The sequence below is a fragment of the Callorhinus ursinus genome, unplaced genomic scaffold, assembly GCF_003265705.2.
Source record: "Callorhinus ursinus isolate GAN/ISIS: 27379988/994484 unplaced genomic scaffold, GSC_fseal_2.0 scaffold6, whole genome shotgun sequence".
NCBI classification, from domain to species: Eukaryota; Metazoa; Chordata; class Mammalia; order Carnivora; family Otariidae; genus Callorhinus; species Callorhinus ursinus.
This window is the reverse complement of record NW_027397068.1, coordinates 65477758-65494528: the sequence shown is the minus strand read 5'-3', so window position 1 is coordinate 65494528 and position 16771 is coordinate 65477758. Positions and strand designations below refer to the sequence as shown.

The 16771-nt window shown below is 39.0% G+C and overlaps 1 protein-coding gene across 5 annotated transcripts in view; it reads right to left on the bottom strand.

Moving 5' to 3' along the window:
* The window catches only part of CCDC170 (coiled-coil domain containing 170), a 106621-nt gene that overhangs the window by 67338 nt on the left and 22512 nt on the right, over window positions 1-16771 (bottom strand). The window contains exon 1 of one of the 5 annotated variants that reach the window (XM_073894093.1): window positions 181-228. The exons of the other annotated variants lie outside the window; for them this stretch is intronic. Within the exon in view, the coding sequence (XP_073750194.1) occupies window positions 181-183 (3 nt within the window). The 5' untranslated portion in view covers window positions 184-228. Of the gene's footprint in view, window positions 1-180; window positions 229-16771 lie in introns of those variants that run through there. 5 annotated transcript variants of the gene reach the window in all.

Below are 16771 nucleotides of genomic sequence, written 5' to 3'. Positions count from 1 at the left end.
AGCCTGGAGATTATTCATCAACAAATATTTACTGAAAACTTACTCAAGGTCAGGCACTGAGGTTACACCCTACTAACAAAAAGAACATTGATCAGACAACCACACTAATGATTACATAATTACAAACTGAAATGTGTGCAAGAAAGAAATAAAAAGAGAAAACAAAGGAAAGTGACTTACCATCAGAGACGTGAGAAGGAAAGATTTCCCTAAAGAAGTGATGACTGAGTAGGTATTAAATAGGCAAGAGGTAATGAATCAGGTGCAACACACATCATTCAAATAGCCAAAAGTCTGAGCAAGGGTCCTGTGGCAGGAACATGCTGTGCGGTCAAAGATCTGAGCAAAAGCAGTGAGGCTGAGGGACAAGAGCAACTTAAGAACAGCAGCTTAAGGGGCGCCTGGGTGGCTCAGTCATTGGGCGTCTGCCTTCGGCTCAGGTCATGGTCCCGGGGTCCTGGGATCGAGCCCCACATCAGGCTCCCTGCTCGGCGGGAAGCCTGTTTCTCCCTCTCCCACTCTCCCTGCTTGTGTTCCCTCTCTTGTTGTGTCTCTCTCTGTCAAATAAATAAATTTAAAAAAAAAAATTTTAAAAAAAAAAAAAAAGAACAGCAGCTTAAAAGGCAGCTCTGAGCTCATTCACTTATGGTAGTGCCAGGTAGGGCTTCTTTTTCAGAATATTTCTGGCTATTCTAACTTGTGCATTCTGCCATATGAAATTTAGAATCCACTTATCAAATTCCCAAAAATCCTGTTTGTATTTTTATTGGGATCGTGTTAATTTTATAAATAAACTTAAGGAGAACTGACATCTTTTAAATACCGAAGCTTCCAACGAAAATCACTTTTTTTTTTTCCCATTTGTCCAGGAATTCTTCTATGTCTCTTCGTAGCTGTGATGATTAATTTTATGTGTCAACTTGACTGGGCCACAGGGTGTCCAAATATTTGGTTGAACGCTATTCTGGTTGTGTTTGTGAGACCGTTCCTGGTGAGTTTAGTATCTGAGCTAGTAGACTGAGTAAAGCAGATTGCCCTCCCCAGTGTGGGTGGGTCTCATCCAATCCACTGAAGGACTGAATACAACAAAAAGGCTGAATAAGGAAGAATTTGCTCTCAGACTGTCTTCAAGCTGGGACGTCAGTCTTCCTCTGCCTTTGGACTCAGACTCAGACTGGAACTTACTCCATCAGCTCTCCTGGGTCCCCAGCTTGCTGGTTACAGATCTTGGGATTCTCAGCCTCCATTATCCACAAACGAATTCCTTATCATAAATCTCTTTCTATAGACATACAGTAAGAGAAAAAAATTATATAGAGAGAACCCTGACTGAGTGCTAGAGACACCTCTGTGCTGAGACGGCTCTGGAATGTGCCACAGAAATCCATTCCTTCAAGACACTCGGAGGTCACCTGAGAAGAAATGAATGGCAGTAGCAGGAGAGGGTTACAGGGACAAGGAAAGACAATCCAAAAGCTGAAAGAAGAATACATGAGTGTATTTCTTTATGACTAAGCTCTTCCATGTTAGCCCTTCAACCCCCCGCCAGATCCTTATGAAGTGTTGGTACTATCTCCTACACATCTCCAGTTTGGTTTGGAATTCTTCTTTCACCTGAGTGAAGAGCTGTGTTGTTGTTACGGCTCTTTATTTTCTGGGTTTGTCATGGATTTCTATTTCATTACTCCGTGCTCCGAGCACACTGTCTGCATTCAGGGCTGACACTCACGGGTGTAGCGCAGTGTGGTGGAGCAGTGTCCACTCAGAACTGGATCTGTTCAGGCGGGGTGGTCCCTTTGCTCTACCAGCCGTTACTCATTTTCCCCTATCATCCTTGTCTATGTTATTTCTACTTCAGGGAATTTACTGAGGTTTTTGTGAATGCTCAGTTTTATGAAGGTCTTTCGGGCACCTGAAAAGAAGGTGTATTCTCTGTCTTTGGGGCTTGGAGTCCAACATCTATGTTAGGTGTACCTTACTCATTATTTTAATTGGGCGCCTCTAGCCCAGCCTCATATCTGTCCTTTACTCTGTCATGAGCGGAAAGATGAGTTTAACCTCCCATCACTACTGTAAATCTCTATCACCTGGTACCGCTTGTTTTCTTGCTTTGGGAGGGCTGGTGTTGCTCGACTTGGTGTAAAGATTCACAACTTTATCTTCGTGGTGGGTTGTACCGCGTAGCATCATAACATGCTCACTTATTCCTTTCTGCTCTGAATCTAGTCTTTTCTCATATTGAGACCGTGATCCCAGATTTTTCTTTGAATCTGACTACCTATACCTCTGTTCCATATTTTTATGTTCATCCTTCCTGGACCACTTTGTTTTTTATGTCTCCTATGTAATACGGCTGTGTTTGGCTTTGCGATCAATCTTAAAATTCTTTTTCCCGTCCTGGATGATGTTTACACCTGTTCACCTGACAGATAAACTTGGTCTTAGCTCTGCTGCATTATTTTATGTTATGCTTCTTGTTTTGATCACTCTTCCAAAACCTTTCACCACACATCTGTTTGCTTTGCCTTCTTTGGTCGGATCATTGGGGAGGTTTGTATTTTTGTTCTAGTTTGAAGTTTAACCGTAACTTTAATACCTTTTAGACAACATCCACTAATTCACTACAATAGCCTACCTTCCCTTCCTTGCTCCTCTCGTCCCCTCACCTACAACTTCGAATTTTTTATCTTTATAATTCTCATTCTAAATACTTGCCAGTGTAGCACCAAAGTTACTAGATGGAAGAAACCAAAATGCTTATGCTACCTCTCCCTTCTTCCTCTCTTACGCTGGCTAGTCTTTTCTACAGGGGATTCTCATAATGCACGTGCTCTATCTCTTCTCTAAGTATTCCATTTTATTCACTTCCTCCCTGTTACTTGTTAATTCTTTATTTCCATTCCATCTCTCATATTCTTGCTATTTCTTCTCTATGCTCGCCTGACTCCCTGTGTCCCTTTCGGTCTTGCTTTTATTTCTGCGATGGCTTCACTTTTTTTGTCTTTTCTCTCCTGAATCCCGCCAGGTCACATTTCATCTCCTCTCCTCACCCTGCTGTATCCTCCTTGAAGTCCTGTACCAGGCACATGTTGGCTTTATTCAATTGTTTTATTCACAATGAATGTTTGGTCACAAGTTTTCCTGCGTTGTTTCCTTTTTGATTGCTCATTAGAAGATGAGTGCTCGCTGGGCCAGCTGTGGAAGAGGTTAGTGTGCACACAGGGATGGGAAGGTAAAGTCACTTGGGTTCCAGCCAAGCAGGAGTTTCCCTAAGTAAGACTCAGGATTTATATACAACTTCATTTGACTTATCTTTCATTCCAGCCCATGAAGAGGGTTTCATCACAATGCAGACTTTCCACGAGCCCCCCGCTCCACAGCTTCCTAGAAATCTGGCTCATGGCGTAATTTTTACTTGGCTCTCCCTCTCCTACTTTTTGGAAGCCAGGTAGGTGCAGAGAAGCTCCCATTGGCAGTCCACACACCTCCAACCTCTTTGGCAAACAAGAGATGTTGACTCAACTCCTCTGAGTCTGCCACTCATCTTTGCAAAATAAGCTTTCCCTTCCTACCCTCTGTAGCCAGGGTGCCTCCCGCATGCACCCCCCCTCAACCTCTGCTACTTGGGAAAAGCTTGCCGCCTACTTTGTGTTACAAGATTTCAGCCATCTCCTGGATGGGCCAACAATGGATTTGTTTCTCATGGTCTTTGTTGCCTGAGGCTAATTTCCAGGAGTAGAAGGGAGAAATGCTATCTGCATGTCACCATTTTTAAACTAGAAGTACCTATATAGATTTTTTTTTTTTTTTAGCTAAATGGCCCTTTGGTGGCATTGAGGCATTAGGAAAAAAAATGCCCTTTTAAAAATTTTCATTTTGAAAAAAAAATCTAATTAAAACAATGTGATACTCAGCAGGAAATCAACAGAAAGACCAATAGAAACCCCAGGAACAGTTTTTAGTCTCCAGTGCTCAGAAGAATTTAGTGTATGAAGAAAAGTTATGCTATAAATAGTGGGGGGCAAAATATTGGTCAATAAATAGTGAAGCTAATTACTAAAGAAAAAAAAGAAATTTTAGAGCTGTCTTACACATTATAAACCAAAGTAAATTTAAGATAGACTTGAAGCACTGAATATTAAAAATGCAATCATAAAAAGTACTATCAATTTATATGTATCTTATCTTGAAAAGGATTTTCTAAGCATAGAAGCAATGAAAGAACATCAAGACAAAACTCACATATGACAACAAAATTTTAAAACTTCTACACACTAAAAATATATAAACAGAATTTAAAGTGAAGAACAAAGTGTAAAAATATTTACAAAAGTAATATAAAGAGTCAAAACCGTAATATGCAAAGAACCCATTCAAACCAATAAGAAAACAAATACCCTAGAGAAAAATTACATAAAAGAACTAACAACTATCAGAAGAACTATAAATGGCTAATAAATGAGAAGTATCCTTCTTCACTGGTCATCAATTAAATACAAATTATACTATCAGTGAGGTATTATTTCTGATCTTTAAAATTGATATTTTAAATATACTTAATATACTTAATAATTAAGAGACAGTTCTAAAAAAAAAAAGAGAGAGAGATAGTTCTGTGAGAAAGACATGCTGACATACTACTCATAGAAAGATAAGCTGGTACAAAATTTCCAGAAAAAGGGGCGCCTGGGTGGCTCAGTTGGTTAAGCGTCTGCCTTTGGCTCAGGTCATGATCTCAGGGTCCTGGGATCGAGCCCCACATCAGGCTCCCTGCTCGGCAGGAAGCCTGCTTCTCCCTCTCCCACTCCCCCTGCTTGTGTTCCCTCTCTCGCTGTCTCTCTCTGTGTCAAATAAATAAATAAAATCTTTAAAAAAATAAATTTCCAGAAAAAAAATGTCACCGTATGTATCAATGAAATTTACATTAATAGTATTTGCCCTAATGAGTTTCCTTCTTATAATCTTACCTAAAGAAATGGAAATACACCCAAAGATTAAATAGAAAGATATTCAGAAAGGCAATCATTAGCAAAATTTTCCAAATATATTCAATAGCAAAATTACAGACACAGTTACAGCTCAACAGAAGCATGCTGAGCTCTAATTGTGCTTGAAGAAAAAAAGAAAAACACACAAAATGTTACATTCACACAATAAAATTATATTCAGTCATTAAAAATCATCTTGTTGGAGAATCTTTAATGATAGGGGAAAATGCAATATAATTTTAGTGAAAAAAGACAAAATGTAAAATTGCACATACAGTTTCATCCCAGTCACATACAAAAATTTATAGATATAGATCACTAAATGACAGGCTGAAAGAAATTGTTTTGTATGTATCAGATTAAGGATTAAAACATCGAATATTTTTTAAAGACTTATTTATTTATTATTTGAGGGGAGGAGGGGCAAAAGGAGAGAGAGAGAGAGAGAGAACCTCAAGCCGACTCCCCACTGAACACAGAGCTAAAACCTAGAATATATGGAACACCTACAAATTAATAAGAAAATCACAACCCAATAAAATGAGTATACATATAAATAGAGAATTCTCATTAAGAGAAATACAAATGGCTGAAAAATACATAAAAAGATCCTCTAACCACCCTAATAATCAGGTGAATAAGAATTAAAAGAAAGCCACACCATTTTTGGTACATCAGTTTGGAAAAAAATAGAAGGTTTGATAATAATAAGTGTTAGCAAAGTATAAGGAAAGGGTTATCTTCATATGTAGCTGCCAGGAATATGAAGTGGTTAAGCCCTTTGGACGCTCTACTGGCTTGACTGTATTAAAATCAATGTATTGAGGCGCCTGGGTGGCTCAGTCAGTTAAGCGTCCGACTCTTGATTTCGGTTCAGGTCATGATCTTGGGGTCATGGGATTGAGCCCTGTGTTGGGCTCCACACTGAGAGGGAAGCCTGCTTGAGATTCTCTCTCTCCTTCTCCCTCGACCCCTCCCACCCCTCGTGCACACACGTGCATGCTCTCTCTCTCTCTCAAACAGAAGAAACAGAGTTTAAAATAAAATAAAATCTATGTATTATATGGACTAAATGTAACTATCATCCAACTGAGCAGCTCTACTCTCCAATTATCTCCCCATGAAAAATACCTCATACATGGGCATAAAAATATGTATAAGGATATTCATTATATCATTATTTGTAATAGCAAAAGCGGAAAGGGAGGAGGGCTAAAACCATATAAATTTCCATTGACAGGGCAATTACTAAAACAAGGCATTTCCATACTGTGGAATACTATGCAACACACATAAGCTAGATCTGTATGTTTGAACATAATAATATCTCCAAGATATATCACCGAACAAAAATAAGAAAGTGTAGATCCATGGTTTGATACCCTTTGTCATAAAACATAAAAGGGGGTTAATATACTATTTATTTTCTATAAATATATGTAGAGAGAGAAAAAAAAGGAAAAGGTCTGAGAGCACACACATCACCTCAATAACAGTACTTACCTCTGGGGGGGGTGACACTAGAACTGGAGCTGCACGTGGGGAGAAGGCAATGGTTTAGTTTTTGCAAGAAGGATATATTTATGCATTACTTGTATAATTAAATATAATTTAAGAAAAGGAAAATACTGGAAAGAAAATGTTAACTATAGTTTTTTAGTTATCAAACTAAATTTTATTTTCCTCCTTATTCTATATGTCTGTATTTTCCAAATCCTTTACAATGACCATGTATTACTCTCATAATCAGAATAAATGTCTCCCCCTTAAATTCAGGAAAAAAAAAACAAAAAACAAGGACAAGAACAGACAAAACTCACAAACCCTGTGAGGAAGTGTCTTTATGAGGAACACGAGCACAAAGAAGCAACTCTAGACAGCAAAGAAAACTCAATATGCGTGACAGCGGACATCTCAGGGGGGTTGCTCTCTTAATTAAGCCTTTGTGTAGTTAGCAAAGTTTTTTGAAAATTCTTCAACTTTTTCTACAAGTATTAAATGATCCTCACTTCTAAAAAAACTAATTTTACCCTATTCAAAGTAGCAAGATTAAAAATTCATCCATTTGTCCTCATGTGAGGATAATCTAAGTTATTAGGTATCTCTCAGCTAAACCATGAAGCAATTTTATATTAATTTTAGAAACCATCTATGTATTATTTGATTCTGCTACTGATAGTATTATGATAATGACTGAAATTGACTCACAGGGTAGCTCATAGTATGTTCAGAATAAAGGATGGTTTCAAGGCTCAATGGCATAGAGGAGACATAAATTTATTCATAATTTAGTACACAATGTGCCCAATTATCTGACCTGGGGACAATGTCTTGGGCCAGTCTTGCTATGATATTTAGTTGTCTTATTATCCCATGGACAAAAAAATGGGAAGAAAATCACTGTCTGCCTGTGACACAAAAAATCTCCTAATCCATTCCTATTTCCCCATGCTATAACCAATCTTCTCTTTGTTCCGGCATTATTCCACACTGCAGTGCACAAGTGTGTGACCAAGCCTCTCCCAGTATGGAGTGCTTCCTGTAGCCTCTCTCTTTCTCCCTCCCCCTTCTTCAAGCTTCCAGTGCTGTCCCAGTGAGCAATCCTTTCTATGACCCCTCCCCTCTCTCCAACTTCTTCCGACCAAGTAAAGTTTCTTCCCTAATTTACAGTGCATAAATTAAGTCTTGCAAATTGTATTTCTCCAACATAATCAGGCCTCTAGTCAATTTTGGACCACTCATCAGCTCTTATCTTTTCTGGTCCCCTTACTTTTGTTTCTTTGTATATGTAGATTTGGTTTCTGGGGCTCACTAGCGCCTGCAGGGCGTAGTGTGATGTGTGCAGAATCCAGGAAATAAATCTTAGCAGTTGTGGGGAAATTTTTAGAAGACATTTCTACACAAAATCGAGTTTTGTGGAAAAGCTGATCTATTATTTTCATATTATTTTCCAATTTCTTGTCTCTTGGATGTCACTGTTATTCATTTAAAAACCCTTCTAAGGAGGATGCAAGCGTAGGAGGACCCTAAACTCACCTCATCCATAGATACAGCTAGGTAACAGCCACATCAGTGTAAATAACCCAGAAAATGACCCAAAGACTGGCCAAACAGATTCTCCACAGTTAAATGTAGAGAAGAGGCCTCATAGAAGAGGATGGGAAGGGCAGAGACAAAGTCAGGAGGAAACAGACCTGCAGAACCGTCCCCAGAAGGCAGCGGTGGCGGGTGGGGAACACCACAGGTGCAGAGAGGGGAGAGAAATAGACTTTCACAAGAAGGAGCCTGAACAGGAAAGATGAATCCCCGTAACATTTGGCTTTGAAAACCAGAGGGACCAAATTCTATGATTTTTTACAATCAGGGAGGCTTAAAACTTGGAACTTCAAAAATAGCAGGCTTGTGGGAGAGTCAGGAGCACAAGAGGAAACTGAGCCCCTGCACTTAAAGAGATAGAGCAACAAATAACCCCATTGAGATATAGCATGGAAGCAGGAGTTTGAAAAACGCCTGTGGTATATGGAACGGAGATTTGTTTACTAATTTCAGAGCATGGGTTACTGGGGCAGGGATTATTGGGCAACTTCTCCAGGAACACAAGAGCTGGTGGCACCATTTCCCTTCCCTCCTCCTCACCATAAGCACACAAACCCCTGTGGGTATCAGCCCTGAGCCAACATTCACTACCTAACTTGCTAACAGTGTGCCCTACCCACATGTCTTCCTGTGGAGCCAGGCCAGTGTAAACCTTGCTAACACCACACATCCCGCCACCACACTCTGCTGCAGATCCAACCCAGCTACAGGTCCCCTCCCACCAGCGCAGACCTTGCTGGCACTGTGCGCCCCACCCCCCCCCATTCTCCTGAAGTTCGGTGCTACTGTATCTCTGGTAAACGCCTGATCTGACTCACCTTAAGCCCAACGTGGCCTCAGACTGGCCCACTAACACCACAGGAACCCAACACTGCCCACAACAGGAAAAGGGAGCCATTGCAGATGACGGGACTCACGGCAAACGGGGGCCTCAGCCACAACAAGAGGGTGAATGCAACACACATAGGAGACACCACTGAAGTGCCAGGTGCTGGTGAACAGGGGACACTGAAGTGCAGGGCACTACAAGACATCTTCTTTATAAGGCCATTATTTTCACTAGCAGAAGACATAGCTGATTTTGCTAACACAGAGAAACGCACACAGAGAGTTAGACAAAATGAGGAGACAGAGGAATATGTCCCAAGGGAAAGATTAGGACAAAAATCACAGCAAGAGACCTAAACAAAACAGAGGTAAGTAATATGCCTGATAGAGAATTTGAAGTAATGGTCATAAAGATATTCACTGGACTTGAGAAAAGAGTGGAGACCCTTAACAAAGAGATAAAAAACATAAAAAAGAACCAATCAGAGATGAAGAACTCAATATCTAAAATTAAAAAATACACTGGATGGAATAAATAGTAGACTAGAGAAAGTAAAAGAATGAATCAGTGACCTGGAGGACAGAGTAATGAAAAGCAATCAAGCTGAAAAGGAGAGAGGAAAAAAATGTAATAATAAATGAAAAGAGACTTAGGGAACTCAGTGACACCATCAAGTGTAATAACATTCACATTATAGGGATTTCACAAGGAGAAGAGAGAGAAAGGGGGGCCAAAAATTTATTTGAAGAAATAATAGCTGAAAACTTCCAAAATCTAGGGAAGGAAACAGAAATCCAGATCTAGGAGGAACAGAGAACCCCCAATAAAATCAACCAAAAGAGGTCCACACCAAGACACATAATAATTAAAATGGCAAAGTGTAGTTATAAGCGAAAATTTTAAAGCAGAAAGAGAAAAGAAACCAATTACATACAAAAGAAACCCCATAAGGCTATTAGCTGATTTTTCAGCAGAAAATTTGCAGGCCAGAAGAGAGTGACATGATATATTCAAAGTGCTGAAAGACAAAAACCTGCAGCCAAGAATACTCTATCCAACAAAGGCTATCATTCAGAATAGAAGGAGAGATAAAGAGTTTCCCAGACAAACAAAAGTTAAAGGAGTTCATAATCTAGAAATGTTAAAGGGGACTCTTTGAGTGGAAAGGAAAGACTGTAAGCAGGAGTAAGAAAATAGGAAACATAAAAGCAGTAAAAATAAGTATATCTATAAAAATCAGTCAAGGAATTCACAAAATTAAAAGATGTGAAGTATGACATCCTATACTAAAATGTGGGGGAATAGGAGTGAAGAATGGATTCAAACTTAAGCAACCATCAACTTAACTGCTATATGCATAAGATGTCATATATAAACTTAATGGTAACCACAAATCAAAGACCAGTAATAGATATGCAAAAAATAAAGAGAAAGGAATCCAACTGTATCCCTAAAGAAAGCCAGCAAACCTTGGCAGAAGAGAGCAAGAGAAGAAAAGAACAAAGAAGAACTACAAAACGACCATAAAACAAGTAACAAAATGGCAATAAGTACATACTTATCAATAATTACTTTGAATGTAAATGGACTGAACACTCCAATCAAAAGACATAGGGTGATGGAATGGATTAAAAAAAGCAAGACCCATCTATAGACTGCCTACAAGAGACTCATTTCAGACCTAAAGACACATGCAGATTGAAAGTGAAGGGATGGAAAAGCATTTATCATGAAATGGAAGCAAAAAGAAAGCCGGGGTAGCAGTAATTACATCGGACAAAATAGACTTTAAAACAATGACTGTAACAAGAGACAAAGAAGGGCATATATAATCATAAGGAGAACAATCCAACAAAAACATGTATCAATTGTAAATATTTATGCATCCAACATGGGAGCACCCAAATACACAAAGCAGCTAATAACAAATACAATGGAAGTAATCTATAGTAATGCAATAATTGTAGAGGACTTTAACACTCCACTTCCAACAATGGATAGATCATCCAAACAGAAAATCAACAAAGAAACAGTGGTTTTGAATGACACACTGCACCAGATGGATCTAATAGATACATTCAGAAAATTCCATCCTAAGACAGCATATACTTTTCAAGTACACACGGAACATTCTCCAGAATAGATCATATATTAGGCCACAAAACAAGTCTCAACAAATTCAAAAAGACTGAAGTCATGCCATGCATCTTTTCTGACCACAATGCTATGAAACTAGAAATCAACCACAAGAAAAAGTCTGGAAAGAACACAAATACATGGAGGTTAAGTAACATGCTTCTAAACAATGAATGGGTCAACAAAGAAATCAAAGAGGAAATAAAAGAATACATCAAGACAAATGAAAATGAAAACACAACAGTCCAAAACCTTTGAGATGTAGTAAAAGCTGTTCTAGGAGGGAAATTTACAGCAATACAGGCCTACCTCAAGAAACAAACAAACAAACAAAATTTCAAATGAACAATGTAACCTTACACCTAAAGGAGCTAGAGAAAGAACAAACAAAACCAGTAGAAGGAAGGAAATAATAAGATTAGAGCAGAAATAAACAAAACAGAAACTAAAAAAAAAAAAAAAATTGAACAGATCAATGAAACTGGGAGCTGGTTCTTTGAAAAGACCAACAAAATGGATAAAACTCTAGCCAGACTCATAAAAAAAAAAGGGAGAGAGAGAGAGTCAGGACTCAAATAAACAAAATCAGAAATGAAAGAGGAGAAATAACCAACACCACAGAAATACAAAAGATTATAAGAGAATATTATGAAAAATGATGTGCCAATAAATTGGATGACCTAGAGAAAATGGATAAATTCTTAAAAACATATAACCTCCCAAAACTGTATCAGGAAGAAATAAGAAATTTGAACAGACCAATTACCAGGAAAGAAATTGAGTCAGTAATCAAAAAACTCCCAACAGGGGCACCTGGGTGGCTCAGTAGACTGTCTGCCTTGGGCTCAGGTCATGATCCTGGAGTCCCGGGATCGAGTCCCGCATCGGGCTCCCTGCTCAGTGGGGGATCTGCTTCTCCCTCTTCTCCCTGCTCCTGCCCTCTCTCTCGCTATCTCTGTCGCTATCTCTGTCTCTGTCTCTCAAATAAATAAATAATATTTTTAAAAAAAATCTCCCAACAAACAAAAGTCCAGGACCAGATGGCTTCACAGGTGAATTCTACCAAACATTTAAAGAAGAGCTAATACCTGTTCTCAAACTATTCCAAAAAATAGAAGAGGAAGGAAAACTTCCAAATTCATTCTCTGAGGCCAGCATTACCCTGATACCAAAACCAGATAAATACACTAAAAAGAGAGAGAGAACATAAAATATAGGTCAACATCTCTGATGAACATAAATGCAAAAATCCTCAACAAAATATTAGCAAACCAAATCCAACAATACATTTAAAAAAATCATTCACTACCATCAAGTGGGGATTTATTCCTGGGATGCAAGGGTGGTTCAAAATTTGCAAAGAAAATGAAAACACTAATTTTAAAAGATGTACACACCCCTATATTTATTATAGCATTATTTACAATAGCCAAGATATGGAAGCAACCCAAATGTCCATTAACAGATGAACAGATAAAGAAGACGTGGGGTGTGTGTGTGTAAAGGAATATTATTCGGCCATAAAAAAAGAAAGATTCTTGTCATTTGCGACAACATGGATGGACCCAAAGGGTATAATGCTCAGTGAAATAAGTCAGACAGATATAGACAAATGCCAGATGATTTCACTTATATGTGGAATCTGAAAAACAAAACAAACAAGCAAACAACCAAAAAACAGATTCTTAAATACAGAGAATAAACTGATGGTTGCCAGAGGGGAGGAGGGTAGAGGGATGGATGAAATAGGTGATGGGGATTAAGAAGTACACATTTCCAGTTATAAAATAAATAAGTCATGGAGATGAAAAGTACAGCATAGGGAATAGAGTCAATAATATTGTAATAACATTGCATGTGATAGATGGTGACTATACTTACTGTGGTGAGCAATGAGTAATGTACAGAATTGTCAAATAACTGTGTTGTGCACCTGAAACTATTCTAACACTGTATGCCAACTATGCTTCAATAATAAGTTTTTTGTAAAAGCACACAATATATACATATAGGAACAGTACTATAAAGAAATGGACCAAAATAGATCAGTAACATTTCTGATTGGTAATAATGTGGGTGACTGTTTTTTTTTATTGCACAGAGAAATAGTAACCAGAATAGATAAAACAAGATGAGGATGAGAACAGGAGTGGTAATCGGAATAAAAATTTCTGCCTGGGTGTCCCATGAAAGCTCTGCAGAAAAGCTAATTCCAACTCTGGTCAAGTAGAGGAGCCTGGGAAGAAGGGTAGCAGGTACCACAGGCAAGAAACAGTTATGCTTAAAGATACATGGCAAGCTTAGACAAACCTAATTTTTCCATGTGACTGAGGTGTGTCTAGATATTAGACCCGGGTACTGTGATTCAGCTGACTTAAGGTATCTGTCTATTCCTTACCTGTCTACAGAGGACAGCCTTTCTCTGCCAGGGGAGGGAGCCGGTCAGGTCTGCATGTCATCACTTCTACTCTGTGGTGTTGAAAAGCTTAGATCAGTACAAAGATGGGAGGAAGGGACAATAGCCAGGAGGCAACTGAACCAGCCTACATCTATTTTTGGATGAAGCTCTGGCCAGGCCATTTTCAAGCCTCATGTTGAAATGCCTTACAATTATTACATCAGTTTAGAATATATGACAGTTGAAGGTTTGGTAAGTTGGAGTTAGATAGATGAGCCCTCTACTCTCAACTGACAGGATATACTTCACTGGTCTCAGCAGGAAGCTGGATCCAGCTGATGAGGAACACAGTCTTCATACCCAGACAAGAGGTTCAGAAATATGTTTCCGATATTAACCAAATTAATGGTGTCAAATGGTATTCAGGGGATCGGCTGAAGAATGTGCATCCATGCATTCTATGCTCGACTTCAAAATTATCCTTGAAAAACCAGGACCTCAGAGAGATGTCTACTTGGACCCCATTGCTTGGACTCTGCTATAAAAGTGCTTTTAATTTTCCCAGCACCATTTATTGAAGAGACTGTCTTTTTTCCATTGCATGTTTTTTCCTGCTTTGTCGAAGATTATTTGACCATAGAGTTGAGGGTCCATACCTGGGTTTTCTATTCTGTTCCATTGGTCTGTGTGTCTTGTTTTTGTGCCAGTACCATGCTCTCTTGGTGATCACAGCTTTGTAATATAGCTTGAAATTGGGCAACGTGATGCCCCCAGCTTTGTTTTTCTTTTTCAACATTTCCTTGGCGATTCGGGGTCTTTCCTGATTCCACACAAATTTTAGGATTGTTTGTTCCAGCGCTTTGAAAAATGTCATTGGAATTTTGATCGGGATGGCATTGAAGGTATAGATTGCTCTGGGTAGCATAGACATTTTAACAATGTTTATTCTTCCGATCCATGAGCATGGAATATTTTTCCAACTTTTTGTGTCTTCTTCAGTTTCTTTCATGAGTGTTCTGCAGTTCCTAGAGTACAGATCCTTTACCTCTTTGGTTAGGTTTATTCTGAGGTATCTTATGGTTTGGTTTTTTTGGTTTTGTTTTTGTTTTTAAAGATTTATTTATTTTGAGAGAGTGAGAATAAGAGAGAGGGGGAGAGTACATGAGAGGGGGGAGGGTTAGAGGGAGAAGCAGGCTCCTCGCCAAGGAGGGAGCCCGATGCGGGACTCGATCCCAGGACTCCGGGATCATGACCCGAGTCAAAGGCAGTCGCTTAACCAGCTGAGCCATCCAGGAGCCCCTATCTTATGGTTTTTGGTGCTATTGTAAATGGAATCGTTTCTCTAATTTCTCTTTCTACAGTTGCATTGTTAGTGTATAAGAAAGCACCTGATTTCTGTGCATTGATTTTGTATCCTGCCACATTACTGAATTGCTGTATGAGTTCTAGTAATTTGGGGGTGGAGTTTTTTGGGGTTTCCACATAAAGTATCATGTCATCTGCGGAAAGAGAGAGCTTGACTTCTTCTTTGCCAATTTGAATACTCTTTATTTCTTTTTGTTGTCTGATTGCTGTTGCTAGGACTTCTAGTACTATGTTGAACAATAGTGGTGAGAGTGGGCATCCTTGAAGTGTTCCTGATCTTCACAGAAACGCTCTCAGCTTTTCCCCATTGAGGTTGATATTCGCTGTGGGTTTTTCATAGATGGATTTTATGAACTTGAGGAATGTTCCCTCTATCCCTATACTCTGAAGAGTTTCAATCAGGAAAGGGTGCTGTATTTTGTCAGATCCTTTTTCTGTATCAATTGAGAGGACCATATGGTTCTTCTCTCTCCTCTTATTAATGTGTTCTATCACATTGATTGATTTGCGAATGTTGAACCACCCTTGTGTCCTGGGGATAAATCCCACTTGTTTGTGGTGGATGATCCTTTTAATGTATTGTTGGATCCTATTAGCTAGGATTTTGTTGAGGATTTTGGAATCCATATTCATTAGGGATATCAGTCTGAAATTCTCCTTTTTGATGGGTTCTCTGCCTGGTTTGGGGACACAAAGATAAACTCAAAATGGATGAAAGACCTCAATGTGAGACAGGAATCCATCAAAATCCTAGGGGAGAACATAGGCAGTAACCTCTTTGACATTGGCCACAGCAACTTCTTTCAAGATACATCTCCAAAAGCTAGTGAAATAAAAGCAAAAATGAACTTTTGGGACTTCATCAAGATAAAAAGCTTCTGCACAGCAAAGGAAACAGTCAACAAAACAAAGAGGCAACCCACAGAATGGGAGAAGATATTTGCCAATGACACTACAGATAAAGAGCTGGTATCCAAGATCTATAAAGAACTTCTCAAACTCAACACCCAAAAAACAAATAATCAAGTCAAAAAATGGGCAGAATACATGAACAGACACTTCTCCAAAGAAGACATATAAATGGCTAACAGACACATGAAAATATGTTCATCATCATTAGCCATCAGGAAATTCAAATCAAAACCACATTGAGATACCATCTTACACCAGTTAGAAGGGCAAAAATGGACAGGGAAAGAAACAACAAATGTTGGAAGAGGTTGTGGAGAAAGGGGAACCCTCTTACACTGTTGGTGGGAATGAAGTTGGTACAGCCACTTTGGAAAACAGTGTGGAGGTTCCTCAAAAAATTAAGAATAGAGCTACCCTATGACCCAGCAATTGCACTCCTGGGTATTTACCCCAAAGACACAGATGTAGTGAAAAGAAGGGCCATATGCACCCCAATGTTCATAGCAGCAACATCTGCAATAGCCAAACTGTGGAAAGAGCCACGATGCCCTTCAACAGACAAATGGATAAAGAAGATGTGGTCCATATATACAATGGAATATTACTCAGCCATCAGAAAGGATGAATACCCAACTTTTACATCAACGTGGATGGGACTGGAGGAGATTATGCTAAGTGAAATAAGTCAGGCAGAGAAAGTCAATTATCATATGGTTTCACTTATTTGTGGAACAGAAGGAATAGCCTGGAGGACATTAGGAGAAGGAAGGGAAAAAGGAAGGGGGGGAATCGGAGGGAGAGACGAACCATGAGAGACTATGGACTCTGAGAAACAAACAGGGTTTTAGAGGGGACGGGGAAGGGGGGATTGTTTAGCCTGGTGATGGGTATTAAGGAGGGCACGTACTGCAGGGAGCACTGGGTGTTATACAAAAACAATGGATTGTGCGTGGATCATCACATCAAAAACTAATGATGTATTGTATGGTGACTAACATAACATAATAGAATTTAAAAAATTAAAAAAAATAAAAGTGCTTTTACTGA